This window comes from Pleurodeles waltl, chromosome 11 (assembly GCF_031143425.1).
Source record: "Pleurodeles waltl isolate 20211129_DDA chromosome 11, aPleWal1.hap1.20221129, whole genome shotgun sequence".
NCBI classification, from domain to species: domain Eukaryota; kingdom Metazoa; phylum Chordata; class Amphibia; order Caudata; family Salamandridae; genus Pleurodeles; species Pleurodeles waltl.
In genome coordinates, this window is record NC_090450.1 from 933,899,302 (window position 1) to 933,918,892 (window position 19,591).

At 46.1% G+C, this 19,591-nt stretch overlaps 1 protein-coding gene across 2 annotated transcripts in view; it reads right to left on the reverse strand.

Annotated features, from left to right (window-relative positions):
- Positions 1-19,591, reverse strand: part of CIT (citron rho-interacting serine/threonine kinase) — a 1,039,445-nt gene that overhangs the window by 198,308 nt on the left and 821,546 nt on the right. For both annotated transcript variants that reach the window (XM_069215034.1, XM_069215033.1), the window contains exons 36-37: positions 5,238-5,342; positions 1,701-1,870 (exon numbers count right to left, since the gene is read on the reverse strand). In XM_069215034.1, coding sequence (XP_069071135.1) covers positions 1,701-1,870; positions 5,238-5,342 — 275 coding nt within the window. The remainder of the gene's footprint in view (positions 1-1,700; positions 1,871-5,237; positions 5,343-19,591) is intronic.

The following is a 19,591-nucleotide window of genomic DNA, read 5'->3' on the forward strand; positions in this document are numbered from 1 at the left end:
GTTGAACATGGCATTCGAAAATGCCACAGGATCCGTACCCAGCGCCGGGAATGCCGGATATTGTTGCTGTGCCGGCATAGAAGCCGATGATAGGCCAGGCAACTCCTGCTCAGGAGAACCCGCCGGCCTCTGAAGAGGCTCTACCTCAAATACCGACACAGGTGAAGTCGGAGTTGCAGGAGGCGGAGGAGTGACGGTCGGGCTAATCTCCCACGTCGGACGGCGCCGAGCTGACGGAGATGCCGACCTGGACCGACCTCTACTCAATCAGCGCCGAGAGTCTCCATGGTGATGATGAGTCCTCGAAGATTTCGAAGAGGACTCTCTCCGATGACGCCTTTCCTTCTTGGAACGGGCCAGGAATAATTTAGCCTCCCTCTCCTTAAGCGCCTTAGAGTTCATGCGCTGGCAGGAACAGCATGACTCGACCTCATGGTCGGAACTAAGGCACCAGATACAATTATCATGGGGGTCAGTAACCGACATTCGACCCCCGCACTGGTTACAAGGCTTAAAACCAGATTTTCTTGGTTGCGACATTGTAACCACAGATAAGCAACTGTAGCTCCCTGTTAGCCTCGAAGAAAAACAGTTACTCGAAGGGACGGAAAAAAGGGAATTGACGTCTGCACGTTGACGAGGGCTTCTTATTGCCTGGATGACGTCATACGGCGTTGTGTGGAGTCGGGCGATTGTGACGTCATCGTCGACGTGCAGAGCTAGAAGAAATTTCCGTCGAGGCTGGCGCGAGGGGAGAATTCTTTAGGTGAGGAATCCACAGGTAGGTGTATCCATCAGAACATTTAGTTACTACATGTGTGTTGTAAACTCTAGACTGAATTGAAGTATGGGAGAAAATGGCCAGCTCTCTGCAAGGTGAGCCCATACAAATGATCAGCAATTATGCCCAATAGCTAAGCAAACACTGCATAAGTACAACACCAAAAAACAGGCCTTCTATTAATAGCATACTGAGTACAGGAGGCACTGAAAACAAACATAGTAACACTGCAGATAACTGCATTGTTCTTAATGGGAAAACACACGTAGCAGTGTTTAGTGTGCAAAGTATATTTTAAGTGTAGCATGAATAGCAAAGCCTACTTTAATACTTGAAAATTACACAATGAAGATTTCTTTACCCGAAATGTTCACAAAACTCAACCATCGGCATAGCCAATATGTCTTGCTTGCACTGGCCAATAAATCTCAGTAATAAACAAGGTAGGCAATGCATGTAAAATTGTGAAGTACAAAAAGCAAATGCAGCCACATCACTCGGAACAAAATGGAGTCACTGGCAAAGTGAATCATATGTGAGATCCTGTAGCCCTGACCTTATTGATCTCATTAGCGTTCCAAAGAGACTGCTAATACCTTCTGAAGCCATATGCTAAAAAAGGAGTATAAAATGTTAAAGAAGTACTTTCCTGATCATCACAGGTCTCCAATAATAAATCTTTCAATTTTAAAATGCAAGAGGGATCTCCTTAAAAATGAGAAGCAAGCTCTTTCTTTAACACAGAAAGACAAAGCATAGACCTTCCCAAATGGCCTGTATGCGGTTTTCGATGGCAGGCAAAGAAAAGTTTATATTCCTATTCAACACCTTATAATTTAATAATGGGTCGTTTTATATGAACACAGGCTCTCATGAATGAGGAACATTTATTTGCAGAAACTCTTTTGTTTATACTCACAGCATCAGCTTCAGCTTTCTCCCGTGATACTCTGCCTCCAGCAACTACAGACTCCAATGCAGTGACCCATCGTTGCTTATCCGGGAAGCTTGACGCTAACAAGTACAGCGTTCTCCCAGGAAAGCATGTGGTATGTGGGTGAGACTCCAGCTTCAAAACATATGGCACATCTGAAAATTAGAACAAAAAAAAAACCTTTTATGTTTAAGTACACCACAGAATGAAGTCCAGGAACTCTCAGTGTCTGCCCCACACGATCAGAGAAAAATGTATAGCACCACTAGATAAACATGCTTGCATTTGGTTCGGGTCGGGGTCTTAGTGCAAGGGCTTAATAGAAAATCTCAGCATTGGTGGTCAGGGGCAGGTGGCATCAGAATCCAGAGATGAAAACATGACTCCCTTTTTCCCTCCAAAAAGGATTGTGAAAAACACAGTCAGATCTGTAGTCATATTCTAGCAAGATGTATCTGGGCACTGAGATGCTTAGCGTTTGCGGTTGCACCCAGAATCTGGAACTGTAACTACAGTGGTGTCTTCTATGACAGTCTGCATCTTTCATATCATAACTATACCAGATATTTTGAATACACACTACCAACCACCTGGATTGGTCGATAGAGCAATTAGTTGCTTATGGATTGTGATTTTGTGAGGGCTAGGGAGCAGTCTGTAGTGACACTATAATTTCACGATAAACCTCCAGTCAAGACCTTTATTTATCAGCCCAAGACCTCAAGATGCATTTTTATTTGGTTAAAGAATATCAGTTGTTTTGGGAATTAGTAAGTGACTACATCTTAAGTAGTTTAAATGAAGAAAATCATGTTTTTGCCAATGGCCTGCAAGGGTTCATTCTGATTGTCAGTCATGGGCAGGTGGTGTTCAGCTTCTGTCTGGCCATTGTCATTATTATTAATGACATAAATAAAGGCTTTCCATCCTAATAGTTTCACTAACACATCCATCCCTTGTAGACAGCTTGCTACCCTGACTGTTAGAAACAGAGTCTCTAGTTGGCAGTGGTTTGCATCCTGTCCAAGTAGGGACCCTCACTCTAGTGAGGGTAAGGGATTCATACAGCTAAGATAACCCCTGCTCACCCTCTTGGTAGTGTGCCACGAACAGTCTGGCTTATTTCAGAGGCTATGTGTAAAGTATTTTTTGTCAAAAAAGTCCCACATACACAAGCCAAAATAGCTTTTACACGTGTAAGCAACTCTTAATCCATAGGAAATAATGGATGTATCTCTTTAGCACAAAGTGCCTGGGATGCATCAAAAACGAAGCAATGCGTTGGTTCCTTAGTGTGCGGGGAGGTGATGAATCAATTCTTTCCTCGCAGGTGAGACAATGCTTTGGTTCTTTACTGGCAGGGGAGGTGATGCGTTGATTCTTTCCTCGCTGGAAGGGCGATGTGTCAATTTCAGGACATGTAGCCTCGGTTCCTTAATGCGGGTCAATGAAAACCTCAGGAATGATCCATGGAACATACAGATGCACCTTGTTGATGGGACTGTGGTGAAACAGAAGCTGCATCGATTCTGCAGCAGCCAGACAGGTGCTGCATCGATTCTCCAGTCGTAGGGATCCTCAGCCGCAAGACAGGCAATGCGTCAATTCTTCCGACGTGGTGCAGTGCTTTCCTCCTTCAGATCACCAGCTTGCACTTCCAAGGGCCCAGGGACTGGAACTGGCACCAGTTGGCAAGTTAGGACTCTCAGCAGAAGAGCCCAGGCACTGGCAGATGAAGTCTTTGATGTCCCTGGGACTTCTTAACAGGAGGCAAGCTCAGTTCAATCCTTTGGAGAACTTTAGGAAGCAGGATGTAGAAAGCCAAGTCCAATCCTTTCAGACCCCAGGACAGAAGCAGCAGGCCAGCACAACACACCAACAGGCAGAGTGGCAGCCCTTCCTACAGCATCCAGCTCTTCTTCCTGGCAGAATTTCCTCAGTCCAGAAGGATTCTAACTACGGAGTGTCAGAGTTCCAGTACTCCTACCCATTCCTGTCTTTGAAATAGGCAACCTTCAAAGAAAAGTCTTTGTAGTGCACAATACTCTGCCATTCCCTGCATTGGCCCCAGACACACTCCAGGGTGTTGGAGACAGCTTTTTATGAGCACCGGTCCAGCCTTATTTAGGTGCAAGTGTCAGCTCTTCCCACTGCTCTACCTCAGGAAAGTCCATCAGAATATGCAGGGCACACCTCAGCTCCCTTTGTGTGACTCTCTAGAGTGAAGGCACAAAGAGCCCAACTGCCACCCTGACTCAGACGTGTATTCAGCAGACAGGGGCACAGAATGGTTAAGCAAAAAACGGCCACTTTGTAAAAGAGGCATTTTCAAACTCTTTTAAAAAAACAAATTTCACTAAAAGATGTATTTTTAAATTGTGAGTGCAGAGACCCCAAACTCCACATCTCTGTCTGCTCCTAATGGGAAATTACACTTAAAAGATATTTCAAGGCAATCCCAATGTTACAGTATAGGAGAGAAAGGCCTTGCAATGGGAAAAACAAATTTAGCAGTATTTCATTATCAGAACATGTAAAACACACCAGTACATGTCCTACCTTTTAAATTCACTGTTCCCTGCCAGTGGGGCTGCCTTGGGCCTATTTTAGGGGTGACTTACATGTAGAAAAAAGAAGGTCAAGGTCTAGCAAGTTGGTACACTTGCCAGATCGAACTGGCAGTTTAAAATTGCACACACAGACACTGCAGTGGCAGGTCTGAGCCTTTTTTAGAGGGATACTCATGTGTGTGGCACAATCAATGCTGCAGGCTCAATAGTAGCATTTGATTTACAGGCTCTGGGCACGTACTGTGCACTGTATTAGGGACTTACTACTAAATCAAATATGCCCATCATGGAGAAACCAATTCAATTTACAAAAGGAAAACTTGCACTTTAGCACTGTTCAGCAGAGGTAAAGTTTCCAAAGTCCTAAAACCAGCAGAAACTAAATGCAGCACACAGCCAAGAACAGGGTCAGAGGCAAAACGTTACGGGATAACCCTGCAAAAAGGGCCACTTCCAACAATGACACAGACTTTATGCAAGCCTTCCCCATGTAGTATCCATCAACAACCAGGGCACTTGTTGGTCGTGAAAAAGCATGTATTTTAACCTGCACATGTGCAAGGATAATCTATTCAAATAAATTGCTGGGGGGTCCCTGTGTTAGGCTGTAGGGCTCAGAGTGGTTTAGGATTAAAATACTGCCAATTACTATTAATATTTTTATATTTTACACATTCCTTTGACATTTTCTTCAATGCAAGACAGAAGTGATCAGCATTAACACCACTTAAATCACTATCTTGGCTCATAATAAGATCACAATAATTGTGTTGTACACAAGGGTTTGAGCTTTGACACATTTAGAAACCTTAAACTAACCGAGTGTCCTTATGCTGCTATGAATATGAACAAAGCAAAAAACTGTCTGGAAAGAATGCATCAAGTATTGCATCTAAATCAAAATTATGATCAATCCTAATCACATAAACTGTCTTTCACAGATATTTCTCACCTGTCTTGGCAGTATTTGCAAGCTCCGAGACTCCCACAGCTCCATGGATGGTCACATCTCCATCGGGAAGGCACAGCTCAAACTCTTCTAGGGGTCTGTGGTTACCTGAAGGCCACAAAATTATCAACAACAGGTGAATAAGCATATTTTAGGGAGTATAGAGGAGTGAGACAACAGGACGAAGAAAATCAGGTGTTTAACTAGATTACAACAGATTCTGTGCAAAGTAAAATATTGCTATTTTGTCTCTCTTTGCATGTGCAATATGTAACTTACAGTGTGAAAATATCATATGGGGAAAAAAGATCAGTGGAAAGGGATGGTGCAGATTAGGAACCACATAAAGAAAAACCTAGAAAACAACAAAGAGCAGCAATAAATGTCTCTCATCCTTCGAGAGTCCGATGAACTGTTGTAAGTGACTAGTTGTAGGAAAATGGGCCATTTTGCACGATCATCCATATTTCTCCGGACTGATGCTGCTGGTTTATTGAGTGTGTACAGGGCTCTGTCAACCAAACCTCAAGGCATGTTTTCTGACCCATAAAACATGTTGAAATTGGCTATACTCCTTATTGGCATATTTGAAACTTACCTATAAGTCACTAGTATATAGTATAAAGTGTACCCATGGACTAAGTTAAATGGTACTAGTGGACTGCAGCATCTATTATACCACTCACAACAATAACCGGGCAATCACGACCGAAAGCCGTCTACTGTAGCCTGGCTGTGCAGTTTTTAAAATGCAAATTTGACCTGTCAAAATAATCCCTTTTGACAGGCCTAAACCTTCCTTTTACATGTTAAAAAGATACCCCAAAGTAGGTCTTAATGCCAATAAGGCAGGGTGCTTGGTTTTGTAGATTCAGGACACGTCAAAGTTTAATTTTAAACATGTCTTTATGGTCAAAAGGCCCCACAAGCTATTTTCACTGTAGCAGGGTTGGCTGTTCCACAGGGAAGATTGGGACACAATATTACGTATCACCAGCTAAGAAACACCTACAAATTTCAATCTTGGATTTTTTGAAATATTTATTACAAGGCAAATTCACTGGTCAAGTCTGATTTATAATAAATATTTTGGAAAATGTACATTTAGAAAGTTACCTTTTCCTCGTCTAAAGCATCTGAAGGCCAATTTGCATGAGTTCCAAATGTCCGGCAGCAGCTGAACCTCTGGATGAGGTGTAAACTTGCTCCCAGAGCTGAGGCAAAGGCAATGGGTGTGGGGAAGTGTTCTGTTCCGCTGACAGAATGACCAACTCAGCTGTGCCTCGGACCTTGATTAGATTCAAAGAGGCCACTCCTGTCACAGGCAAATGTTAGCAGACACCTAAGTAAGGCCTTTTGTTCCTCCAGTCAGGAAAGCATCAATTCCAGGGGGAGATCCAAATACTGGTTTGAAGTGGCCGCAGAGTAAGGGTTGCTAATTTCGCTGGCCATGCCTCTGGGGTGAGCACACAGGCTCTGAACAAAGGGAGAAGGGTTTCATTAACTTGGATTTAAGCAGAGAGGGGCAATGCGATTGTTTGCAAGAGCCACACTGGAAAAGCTGCAAAAGTGGGTAGGAATACTCCTGGGAACCTTTTCATATGAGCTAGGCAGGGGCCAGGATTCACCTCACCCACAGGCTGGTGCAAGGCATAAACGTTGCAATCCTGAGCACCCTCTTCAGGGAACTATTTGACCTGTGGAAGACAGAGGGAGTGTATCTACTGTTGAAACCTGTGAGGAGACCTTCTAACCAGGACAAAGAAGTGGGCTCAAAGGGCCAATTGGCTAACATTCTGTTAAGCTATAGGGACACAAATGCAAAAAGAACAAGTGATGGACGGAATGCTGAACAATGTCAAACATTCACCCCCAGTACAGAGATCTGGGCCTAAATCCATTGTTTTTTTGCTGCCCATGCCATTCCAGTTTGGACCCAGCCATATGCAAATCAGTCTTGACCCTGTTCCCCATGGGAACAGTCCAGCCCGAACTGCCTGGCCAGGTCTTCCCTGGGCTAAACTGTAATTGATGACTGGGCTTATTTTGCTTTCCCAACTATCTTCAATCTGGCCAGCGAATACTCTATCACTGGAGCAAATAGAATGGGATACACGGGGACACCTTGTCTGCTCACCCTATTAAGAGCTGAAAACTCTTTCTGCACTTTAACTGGTTGTTATATTCTCCATCTGTTATCCTAGGATTGTCTGACTTTAAAACATTCCACCTAATCCAGTGCAGCTAGGAAAAACATCAATCTGTTCAGTCTGTTGGTTAGTATATCGGTACAAATGATGGTATTAAGGTTTAAAACACCTATGAATCTATAGAATGTAAGGTCTCCCCCATCCTTCCCGGGTTTAGGGACAAGAGTGATTTCAATTTCTGCATCTTGCATTGACAGCCTGACACATGATGAGCAAATTAGTTTTATAGTGTAGCTTACAGACCTACAAGGCTAGAGCTAAGCATTTCATAAAAACAGGCAATAATGTCATCCAGTCCCAGGTCCTTTTTATACTTCACACTTCTTATTGGCACTCAGGATGTCCTGAGTGGCAATCAGTTCCTCAAGCTCTTTGACCCTTTTTACTGGTACCTTTGTCAGCTGCAGCAAGATGGGGTATACATTTATCCTAGTGCTATTACCAATCTCTCTCTTTTTTTTGCCTATTATGCTCTGCTGATCCTCATTAACTAGTGCTGACTTCGTAACTGAGTAATTACACAATGGGCCACAGTTAGAGTTTGGTGGGTGGACCCTACTTTACAAAAGTGACTGATATAAGGTCGGCCTTAGTAGAAAAGCATTAGCAAATAACTTCAATCAGGCTTATACTTCGAGCCTGTTCCACCCCCCAAGCTTCAATAAAGAGATGATCTTCTCTTTATTAACCCCTGCTGATAAAGCTATTATTGCCCCCCTTAATGTTTTTATAAAGCATCCCAGTGATTAGTTAGTGCGATGTAAATGGGATTGTTGAATATGAATTAGTTCTGGATAGTTTATGTGGATACCCTAGGATGTCATCTCATACACTATGCCTTGTACAGGCAAATTGTAGGACAGTGTGAGAACATGCAAACATCAACAGAGTTACTCCTTGGTGTTATAGGGATGTTGCAGAAGCCTTTCACTGCACTTAGACATAGAAAGAATGGTTGAGTCAAATTTGGTGCAACAGAGGAAGCTTATGAACAGTGTCTGTGCCTTCATAGCTTTAGCAGAAACAAGAGCATTCCACACATTCTGGGACATCGTAGTGGAGCTTCAGGAATCTGTCATACTTTAGTGACAGAGGTTACTGCCACCCTCTTCTACTCCTAAAGATTATTAATAGAACATATTAAATTATAGGGGATGTGAGTTTCATGATCCTGTTGACAAGTTTCCTACCTTTGGTAAGGTTCTTTCCAGTGGATACTCTATCAAACTGCAGAATCTTCATCTTACAATACTTCCCAGGTGCCATACTGGATTCAGAAAACTTTTTCTCCATAGCAGTACTCCCGCACACTGCTAGATGGCGCTGTGTGGCTATGCACTGACTACACTGCCCAAAAAGTGATGGAGCAGAGTTGCATACAAACGCCACCCATGAGAGTTGCATGTCTTTTCCCTTTCCACGACCTCACACGCAGATGGTACCAGTGTGCTTATTGCTAACTTGGAACCACTTTAGATGTTAAAAAATGAGGCCACTTTGCAGAAAGTTAAGGTGGGAGGAAAGTGATTAGAGTATTCACCAGAAAGGTTACCAAAGGTAAATAACTTGTATTTCTGATGGATAACTTTAATCGCAAATTACTCACCTTAGAATATATGCCAAAACGAACCTCCTCAGGCTAAGTGTGCATGGAATAGATTCAAACCAAAAAGTCCTGCAGGACAGTGCAGGTGAAATGCTATTCCCGCCAGACCTGGATGTGAAGCCTGTAGTGTTTGCTGAATGTGTACACTGACACCCACGTCACAGCCAAGCAGATGTAGAGGACAGATATTCCACAAACCAAAATAGTGGTAGCTAGTAACCTTGGCCCTTGTTTAATGGGCTCTCAGACCTCCAGAGGATGCTTCTTTATCTAGGCATCACAAATCTTAACAAAGAGCATTGTCCAGGCTTGACAGGGTCCTCTTCTGCACAGCTTCCCTTTCTTCACTCCAGAGAACTCAAAAACAGTTAGGTATCCACTCAATAGACCTTGGTAAGATCAACATAAACCCTTAAAGGCCCTTTGTGGTCCAGCCAACAAACCTTTTCCTTTTTAGGTTGAGGAGGAGCACAGATCACTGGCACAGTGTTGGATTGCACAACTTGGAAGGGAATCACAACTTTTAGCAAGCATGGCTCTCGAGTCTTCAGCGCCAATATGTCTGGGGAAAAAGCAGTGTAAGGCTGATGCACTGAAAATTACTAGGGTACACCGACACAACTAGCTGACGTAATTGCATTCAGGAAGACAGTCTTTAAAGTCAGGAGACACAGTGAGTAGCTATGCATCAGCTCAAAGGACAAAAACATGAAAAAGCAGCTGTTTAGAAAAGCCAAGAGGGCTGACAAATAACCTTTAACAAGTGACCACAGCAAGACATTGATAGGCAATACACAAAAGCATGGCGGACAGCTTTGCTCATACAAATTCACTCTTGGCAACACCTTAGAATTTGTCCCAGTGCACGACAAATGGATTTAGTGGGATTTCCATGACTTCGGGTAGCAGACTGAATGCAATCAACTGCTTTCATCAGGATCATAGGCAAAATGCCTTGACTCGTAGCAGAGGGAAAGCCCTGATCTCCACAATGTCCAGGATTGCTCCAATAGACTGTAGACTATGCAGGGGAGTCAAAAAAGACTTTGCAGTGAACTGCAATGATGTTAAGAGGTTCACTGTGGCATGGAGGTTACCCACAACAGACTGGTGAGAAAGGACTTTGCAGCGAACTGCAATGATGTTAAGAGGTTCACTGTGGCATGGAGGTTACCCACAACAGACTGTGGTGAGCCATCCTTCAACAGTCACTGAGGTACATGAATACTGGTATCCTCAAACTCCAAAGATGGGCAAGGACCACTGCCATCACATTCATGAACCCTGAGGGGTTGTTCTAAGGTTGAAAGGGAGCACAACAAACTGAAAATGTTACTAGACTACCCTGAACCACAGAAAGCATCTGTGGGACTGCAGGCGGGGGGTAGCTTCGCCTGGGGGCAGTGGGGTCTGGAGGCACTGAGTCCGGTCTACTATGCCTCTGTTGGTTTTTCTCTTCGTTCTTATTTGACCAGCAGGTTTTAATTTGTTGAAGAAATTACTTATCTTTTAATTATCTGGTAGACACATATTCTAATTGCAAATTCCTTTCCCCTAGGCATTGTTGGAGGCTGGCCCTCTATGCAGTGTACAGAATCGAGTACACTATGCAGAGGGTTCAGGCAACCACACACTGGTTTCCAGAGGTAAAAATCAGACCACCTAATGCTCCAATTTGTAAGGTAGCTGGTCGAGCAGTTAGGCCAGTTAGGCTAATCCAGGAGATGTGCTAAGTATTTGCTGTACTCACAAATCCAATCATGCACCACACACACTCAATGAATCCCTCGAGACCAGAATTTATAAAAAATACTTCAGACTTTTATATGAATTTGAAGACTAAGATCTTTAGAATACGTTAAGTACTTTTCAAGTTAGGACGTTTTGAAGTTTTAGCAAAGTTAGTCGTTCTGTGCGTAATTACGCACCATTGGAATCAATGCAGTCACCTTAAAAAATACAGTAAAAATCACACAGTTGAGTTACCAGTCTCTTCTCTTGCAGGTTGGTCGCAGCAGTCGGTGGGCACACTGTGCCAGCTGGAGAGTCTTGGGCGGCTCCTGGTTCCGGCAGGAGCAGCGTTGGAGAGGTTCTTGGCACAGGGCCACCTGGAGGGGCCACTTGGAAAAGAAGCTGGTTTGCAGGTTTAAAGATGGTGCCTTGGGGCCCCATTGGGCTGTTGAGGTCGCAAGGGGTTTGAGACCCGGGGCACACAGAAGATCCCGTGATGCAAGGCCCAGGGCAACCAGGTGCAGGATGAATTGGCTGTCCAGGAGCTGTGCGCAACGGAGTCCTTTGGAGCTGCAGGTGAGTCACTTTAAGGGCTACTTACAGGACAACCGGGGCACTCTGGTCGATAGTCCGGGGTGTTCCTGAGGCCTCTCGACTGGAGCTTTCTCCTGATCCTTTTTCAGCACTGGGGGAGCTGGTTTTATGCTTGTCTGACGTCACCTGACCACCACCCAGGGTATTGGCATAACTCGGCCACTAGAGGGCGCAGTGCCACCAAACGTGGCACAGTTGTAGGTCACATCCGGGTGGTTGTCGGTGTGTCGTCGGGTCCAGCTGTGACTTCTGGTTGCAGAGATATCAGAGATTCAGTGAAGTGACCCTCACTGGTTTGTTGGTCCTTTGCAGGTTTTTTGATTTTCTTGAGTGGTGCTTCCACTCAAGAGGGAGATCTGGGATGATTCTTGAAGCCTGGAGGTTCCTTGGGGTCGGTCCATTGTCCAGCTCCTCCGCAGTGGCGATTTTCAGGTCCTGGGTGCAGCTGGCAGGGTTTGGCGCCTTTTCTAGTGCAGCAGGTCCTCAGTTCTCTTGCTGTGGTCTTCTTTTGGTGCTGTTCTTCTTTTCTTCTTTGAATCCTTTTCAAATCTAATTTTGTGGTCTAGGGGATCCCACCAAATAGTGAATTTAGTGGGTGTTTTAGGGAGTAACCTGGTAGTGTCCTATGGGACACTTACCCTTAGGTGGCTACACACACTACAGTGACCACTTCATGTGGGAAGGGTCACTTCCCTAAACCTCATAGGCTATTTTCCTCCATTCCAAGATGGAGAAAAATTAAATGAAGGGTCCACTTCGCTTGCATGCCCCTAGGGGTGGTGCATGCTCAGTGAGGCCACTCCTACCCTTTGAGTGGTTTCCCACCTTTGCTTCCTCCAGAAGTAGGGGTTTGCAAAGGGGGAGGCCATCTGCTGCTAGTAAACTGCCCAGCAAAGGTAAACGATTTTACCTGTGAATTCTAAACAAAGTGCATTTGATACTTGAAAGTGATACATTCTTGAAACTGTACTTACCTGTAACAAAGATCCTTTTATTCTAATAATAAAGCAACAAAATATATTTTTGCTATATAAAAACACTGGCCTGGAGTTAGTCACTGAGGGTGTGCCTCATTACTTGTTTGTGTGTTTACAACAAATGCTTAGCACTACCCTCTGATAAGCCTAACTGCTTGACCACTCTACCACCAAAGAGAGATTTAGTATTACCTACTTTAGCCTCTGTAAAGTCTCTGGGGATCCACTGGACTCTGTGCACACTATACCTTACTTTGGTATAGTATATATAGAGCCAGCTTCCTACAAATACCATCCCCGGAGGTGGGTCTGCGACCAAGATCACACTAGGTATCTGTAGGAAGTTGGCTCTGTATGTGCTATTTCAAAGTAAGGAATAGCATTAAGGGTTCCCCTTAGAGGTAAGATAGTGGCAAAAAGAAATAATACTAATGCTCTATTTTGTGGTAGTCTGGTCGAGCAGTAGGCTTATCAAAGGAGTAGTGTTAAGCATTTGTTGTACATACACACAGGCAATAAATGAGGAACACACACTCGGAGACAATTCCAGCCAATAGGTTTTGTTATAGAAAAATATATTTTCTTAGTTTATTTTAAGAACCACAGGTTCAAATTCTACATGTAATATCTCATTTGAAAGGTATTGCAGGTAAGTACTTTAGGAACTTTGAATAATTACAGTAGCATATATACTTTTCACATAAAACACATTTAGCTGTTTTAAAAGTGGACACAGTGCAATTTTCACAGTTCCTGGGGGAGGTAAAGTAATGTTAGTTTTAGCAGGTAAGTAAATCACCTACAGGTTTGAGGTTTGGGTCCAAGGTAGCCCACCGTTGGGGGTTCAGAACAACCCCAAAGTTATCACACCAGCAGCTCAGGGCCGGTCAGGTGCAAAGGTCAAAGAGGTGCCCAAAACACATATGCTTCAATGGAGGTTAGGGGGTGCCCCGGTTCCAGTCTGCCAGCAGGTAAGTACCCGCGTCTTCGGAGGGCAGACCAGGGGGTTTTGTAGGGCACCGGGGGGGACACGAGTCAGCACAAAAAGTACACCCTCATCAGCGCGGTGGCGGCCGGGTGCAGTGTGTAAACACGCGTCGGGTTTCCAATGGTTTTCTATGAGAGACCAAGGGGACTCTTCAGCGATGCAGGCAGGCAAGGGGGGGGCTCCTCGGGGTAGCCACCACCTGGGCAAGGGAGAGGGCCTCCTGGGGGTCACTCATGCACTGGAGTTCTGATCCTTCAGGTGCTGCGGGCAGCGGGTGCAGGGTCTTTTCCAGCCGTCGAGATGTTAGAGTCAGGCAGTCGCGGTCAGGGGGAGCCTCGGGATTCCCTCTGCAGGTGTCGCTGTGGGGGCTCAGGGGGGACAACTTTGGTTACTCACGGTCTTGGAGTCGCCGGAGGGTCCTCCCTGAGGTGTTGGTTCTCCACCAGTCGAGTCGGGTCGCCGGGTGCAGTGTTGCAAGTCTCATGCTTCTTGCGGGGATTGCAGGGGTCTTTAAATCTGCTCCTCTGTAACAAAGTTGCAGTCTTTTTGGAACAGGGCCGCTGTCCTCGGGAGTTTCTAGTCTTTCTTGAAGCAGGGCAGTCCTCTGAGGATTCAAAGGTCGCTGGTCCTTGGGAAAGCGTCGCTGGAGCAGGTTTCTTTAGAAGGCAGGAGACAGGCCGGTAGGACTGGGGCCAAAGCAGTTGGTGTCTTCTGTTGTTCTTCTGCAGGGGTCTTTCAGCTCAACAGTCCTCTTCTTCTTGTAGTTTCAGGAATCTAAATTCTTAGGTTCAGGGGAGCCCTTAAATACTAAATTTAAGGGCGTGTTTAGGTCTGGGGGTTAGTAGCCAATGGCTACTAGCCCTGAGGGTGGGTACACCCTCTTTGGGCCTCCTCCCAAGGGGAGGGGGTCACCTCCCTATTGCTATTGGGGGAATCCTCCTTCTACAAGATGGAGGATTTCTAAAAGTCAGAGTCACCTCAGCTCAGGACACCTTAGGGGCTGTCCTGACTGGCCAGTGACTCCTCCTTGTTTTTCTCATTATCTCTCCTGGACTTGCCGCCAAAAGTGGGGGCTGGGTCCAGGGGGCGGGCATCTCCACTAGCTGGAGTGCCCTGGGGCATTGTAACACGAAGCTTGAGCCTTTGAAGCTCACTGCTAGGTGTTACAGTTCCTGCAGGGGGGAGGTGTGAAGCACCTCCACCCAGAGCAGGCTTTGTTTCTGTCCTCAGAGAGCACAAAGGCTCTCACCGCATGAGGTCAGAAACTCGTCTCTCAGCAGCAGGCTGGCACAGACCAGTCAGTCCTGCACTGAACAATTGGGTAAAATACAGGGGGTATCTCTAAGATGCCCTCTGTGTGCATTTTTTAATAAATCCAACACTGGCATCAGTGTGGGTTTATTATTCTGAGAAGTTTGATACTAAACTTCCCAGTATTCAGTGTAGCCATTATGGAGCTGTGGAGTTCGTTTTTGACAGACTCCCAGCCCATATACTCTTATGGCTACCCTGCACTTACAATGTCTAAGGTTTTGCTTAGACACTGTAGGGGCATAGTGCTCATGCACATATGCCCTCACCTGTGGTATAGTGCATCCTGCCTTAGGGCTGTAAGGCCTGCTAGAGGGGTGACTTACCTATGCCACAGGCAGTGTGAGGTTGGCATGGCACCCTGAGGGGAGTGCCATGTCGACTTAGTCATTTTCTCCCCACCAGCACACACAAGCTGGCAAGCAGTGTGTCTGTGCTGAGTGAGGGGTCCCTAGGGTGGCATAAGACATGCTGCAGCCCTTAGAGACCTTCCCTGGCATCAGGGCCCTTGGTACCAGGGGTACCAGTTACAAGGGACTTACCTGGGTGCCAGGGTTGTGCCAATTGTGGAGACAATGGTACATTTTAGGTGAAAGAACACTGGTGCTGGGGCCTGGTTAGCAGGGTCCCAGCACACTTCTCAGTCAAGTCAGCATCAGTATCAGGCAAAAAGTAGGGGGTAACTGCAACAGGGAGCCATTTCTTTAAACAAGCCCCCCCCCCCCCAGCCCACAGGCCAAGAGACTCAGCCAAAGCTGGGAGAGTCTTCCTAGTCTGTCAGGCGAGGAAGAGTAGAGGAAATAGGCTGGTTTGTTGAGGGCCTACTCTGCCTTACATCCTCCTGTTCAGGTCATTTCCTCTGGGGAACTGACCCACTTCCACAGTGATAGGACCTAGTCTGAATTGCCTCTTGTCTGTGCTTTTAATGTCTTCACCCATTCTCTCTATTTTGGGGTTAGAGGTATCCACCTCTGCTAATCTTATCTGAGCCAGGGTCACCCCTAGCTTACCCAAAGAGGTTACCCAGAGCTGGAGTAACCCCACCATGACCAATAGGGTCAGGGGGCCTAACTTGCTATTTGGCATGGGGTCAGACCACCATGCCAAGGATAGTGCAGTCATAAAGGCTAACACCCAGCAGAGGCCACTGACAGCTGTCAGTGCCCAGAACCACACCTTTAGCTCTTCACCTACAAGGGAAGGGGCTAAGTTACAGGCTTCTTTGGGTTCAGAGTGCCTGTCTGCTGTATTAGAGTGGGGGGTTACCACATCTTGTAGTAAACACCCTTCTTCCACTCTTTCTTCTGTTAGCTGAGAAGCCACACACTCAGGCTTAACAGTTGCCTGACTAGCCAGGACTTCTTGTGGGTCAGGTTGGACTGTACCAGTGCCATTTTTGGAGTTCTCCCCTACTGGAGCAGAATCTCCTTGGCTTGCTGGAACCTTGGCTAAAGGTTGCCCACCTTTCCTATTCTGTTTCCGTTTCTTTTTCTTCTGGGGCCTACTTGCAGTTACTGCAGGGGCAGGACCTCCAGAATCCTTGGGAGAGGACTGGCACTGGACCAGTTCTTCTCTTGGGCTCTGACTAACCTCTGGGTAGTCATTTCCAAGGAGACAATCAAGGGGGAGGTCTGTACTGACTATCACCCTTCTCCAGCTAAAAGTCCCACCCACTTCTATGGGCACAAAAGCCACCGGCCTATCAGTGACCCTGTCTGGGCTAACTCTTACTCTGGCAGTCTCACCTGGGATGTACTGGTTTGAGAACACCAGCCTGTCATGCACAATGGTGTGACTGGCACAAGTGTCTCTCAGGGCAGTGGCTGGGATTCCATTCACCAGTAGGTGGTGGAAGTGTCTACTTCCCTCTGGAATTTCCAATTCACCTGTTGGGCCCTTTTTCCAGTTGAAGGCTATGAAGACCTCCTCCTCTGAGGAGTCATCCCCAATGGCTACACTGGTTACCCCTGGGATTTTGCTAGGGGGTTTGTTTTTGGGACAAGAAGTGTCTTTGGTGTGGTGCCCTGTCTGTCTACAGTTATGGCACCATGCCTTAGTGGCATCCCAGTTCTTACCCTGGTACCCACCTTTGTTTTGGGTTATGTCTCGGGCCCACCCTCCTGGTCTGGTTTTCGGGGGCCTACAGAGGACTCTTTTTCTTTGTTTCTAGTGTCCCCCACTTTCTCCTGGGGAGTCTTTGTAACCCCTTTCTTTTGGTCACCCCCAGTGGAAGTTTTGGTTACCCTAGTCTTGACCCAATGGTCCGCCTTCTTTCCCAATTCTTGGGGAGAAATTGGTCGTAGGTCTACCAGATACTGATGCAACTTTTAATTGAAGCAGTTACTTAAAATGTGTTCTTTCATAAACAAATTATAAAGCCCAACATAGTCATGCACTTCATTTCCAGTTACCCAACCATCCAGTGTTTTCACTGAGTAGTCTACAAAATCAACCCAGGTCTGGCTCGAGGATTTTTGAGCCCCCTTGAATCTAATTCTATACTCCTCAGTGGAGAATCCAAAGCCCTCAATCAGGGTTCCCTTCATGAGGTCATAAGATTCTGCATCTTTTCCAGAGAGTGTGAGGAGTCTATCCCTACACTTTCCAGTGAACATTTCCCAAAGGAGAGCACCCCAGTGAGATTTGCTTACTTTTCTGGTTACACAAGCCCTCTCAAAAGCTGTGAACCATTTGGTGATGTCATCACCATCTTCATATTTAGTTACAATCCCTTTGGGGATTTTTAGGATGTCAGTATTCTCTCTGACCCTATTTATGTTGCTGCCACCATTGATGGGTCCTAGGCCCATCTCCTGTCTTTCCCTTTCTATGGCTAGGATCTGTCTTTCCAAAGCCAATCTTTTGGCCATCCTGGCTAGCAGGAGGTCATCTTCACTGAGGCTATCCTCAGTGATTCCAGAGGTGCTGGTCCCTCCTGTGAGGGAAGCAGCAGCTCTGACTATTATGTTTGGAGACAGGGATTGAGGGTCCCTGATCTCCCTAATTAGAACTGGAAGGGGGGAATTCTCCTCCAAGTCACTAACATCATCCTCTGGGTTGTCATCCTCAGAGGGGTTGGCCTTTTCAAACTCTGCAAACAGCTCCTGGAGCTGTAGTTTGGAAGGTCTGGGGCCCATTGCTATTTTCTTTATTTTACAGAGTGACCTTAGCTCCCTCATCTTAAGATGGAGGTAAGGTGTGGTGTCGAGTTCCACCACATTCACATCTGTACTAGACATTATGCTTCTAAAAGTTGGAATACTTTTTAGGAATCTAAAAACTAGTTCTAGAATCTAATTCAAACTTTTACCAAACTTTTAAACTCTAAAAGAAATGCTAACAGGGACTAACACAAGGCCCTAGCAGGACTTTAAAGAATTTAGAAAAATTTCAAATTGCAAAAATCTATTTCTAATGACAATTTTTGGAATTTGTCGTGTGATCAGGTATTGGCTGAGTAGTCCAGCAAATGCAAAGTCTTGTACCCCACCGCTGATCCACCAATGTAGGAAGTTGGCTCTGTATGTGCTATTTCAAAGTAAGGAATAGCATGCACAGAGTCCAAGGGTTCCCCTTAGAGGTAAGATAGTGGCAAAAAGAGATAATACTGATGCTCTATTTTGTGGTAGTGTGGTCGAGCAGTAGGCTTTTCAAAGGAGTAGTGTTAAGCATTTGTTGTACATACACACAGGCAATAAATGAGGAACACACACTCAGAGACAATTCCAGCCAAAAGGTTTTGTTATAGAAAAGTATCTTTTCTTAGTTTATTTTAAGAACCACAGGTTCAAATTCTACATGTAATATCTCATTTGAAAGGTATTGCAGGTAAGTACTTTAGGAACTTTGAATAATTACAGTAGCATATATACTTTTCACATAAAACACATTTAGCTGTTTTAAAAGTGGACACAGTGCAATTTTCACAGTTCCTGGGGGAGGTAAAGTAATGTTAGTTTTAGCAGGTAAGTAAATCACCTACAGGTTTGAGGTTTGGGTCCAAGGTAGCCCACCGCTGGGGGTTCAGAGCAACCCCAAAGTTATCACACCAGCAGCTCAGGGCCGGTCAGGTGCAAAGGTCAAAGAGGTGCCCAAAACACATAGGCTTCAATGGAGATAAGGGGGTGCCCCAGTTCCAGTCTGCCAGCAGGTAAGTACCCGCGTCTTCGGAGGGCAGACCAGGGGGTTTTGTAGGGCACCAGGGGGGACACGAGTCAGCACAAAAAGTACACCCTCAGCAGCGCGGGGGCGGCCGGGTGCAGTGTGTAAACACGTGTCGGGTTTCCAATGGTTTTCTATGAGAGACCAAGGGGTCTCTTCAGCGATGCAGGCAGGCAAGGGGGGGCTCCTCGGGGGAGCCACCACCTGGGCAAGGGAGAGGGCCTCCTGGGGGTCACTCCTGCACTGGAGTTCCGATCCTTCAGGTGCTGCGGGTGCAGGGTCTTTTCCAGCCGTCGGGATGTTAGAGTCAGGCAGTCGCGGTCAGGGGGAGCCTCGGGATTCCCTCTGCAGGCGTCGCTGGGGGGGCTCAGGGGGGACAACTTTGGTTACTCACGGTCTCGGAGTCGCCGGAGGGTCCTCCCTGAGGTGTTGGTTCTCCACCAGTCGAGTCGGGGTCGCCGGGTGCAGTGTTGCAAGTCTCACGCTTCTTGCGGGGTTTGCAGGGGTCTTTAAATCTGCTCCTCTGTAACAAAGTTGCAGTCTTTTTGGAACAGGGCCGCTGTCCTCGGGAGTTTCTAGTCTTTCTTGAAGCAGGGCAGTCCTCTGAGGATTCAGAGGTCGCTGGTCCTTGGGAAAGCGTCGCTGGAGCAGGTTTCTTTAGAAGGCAGGAGACAGGCCGGTAGGACTGGGGCCAAAGCAGTTGGTGTCTTCTGTTCTTCTTCTGCAGGGGTCTTTCAGCTCAACAGTCCTCTTCTTCTTGTAGTTTCAGGAATCTAAAT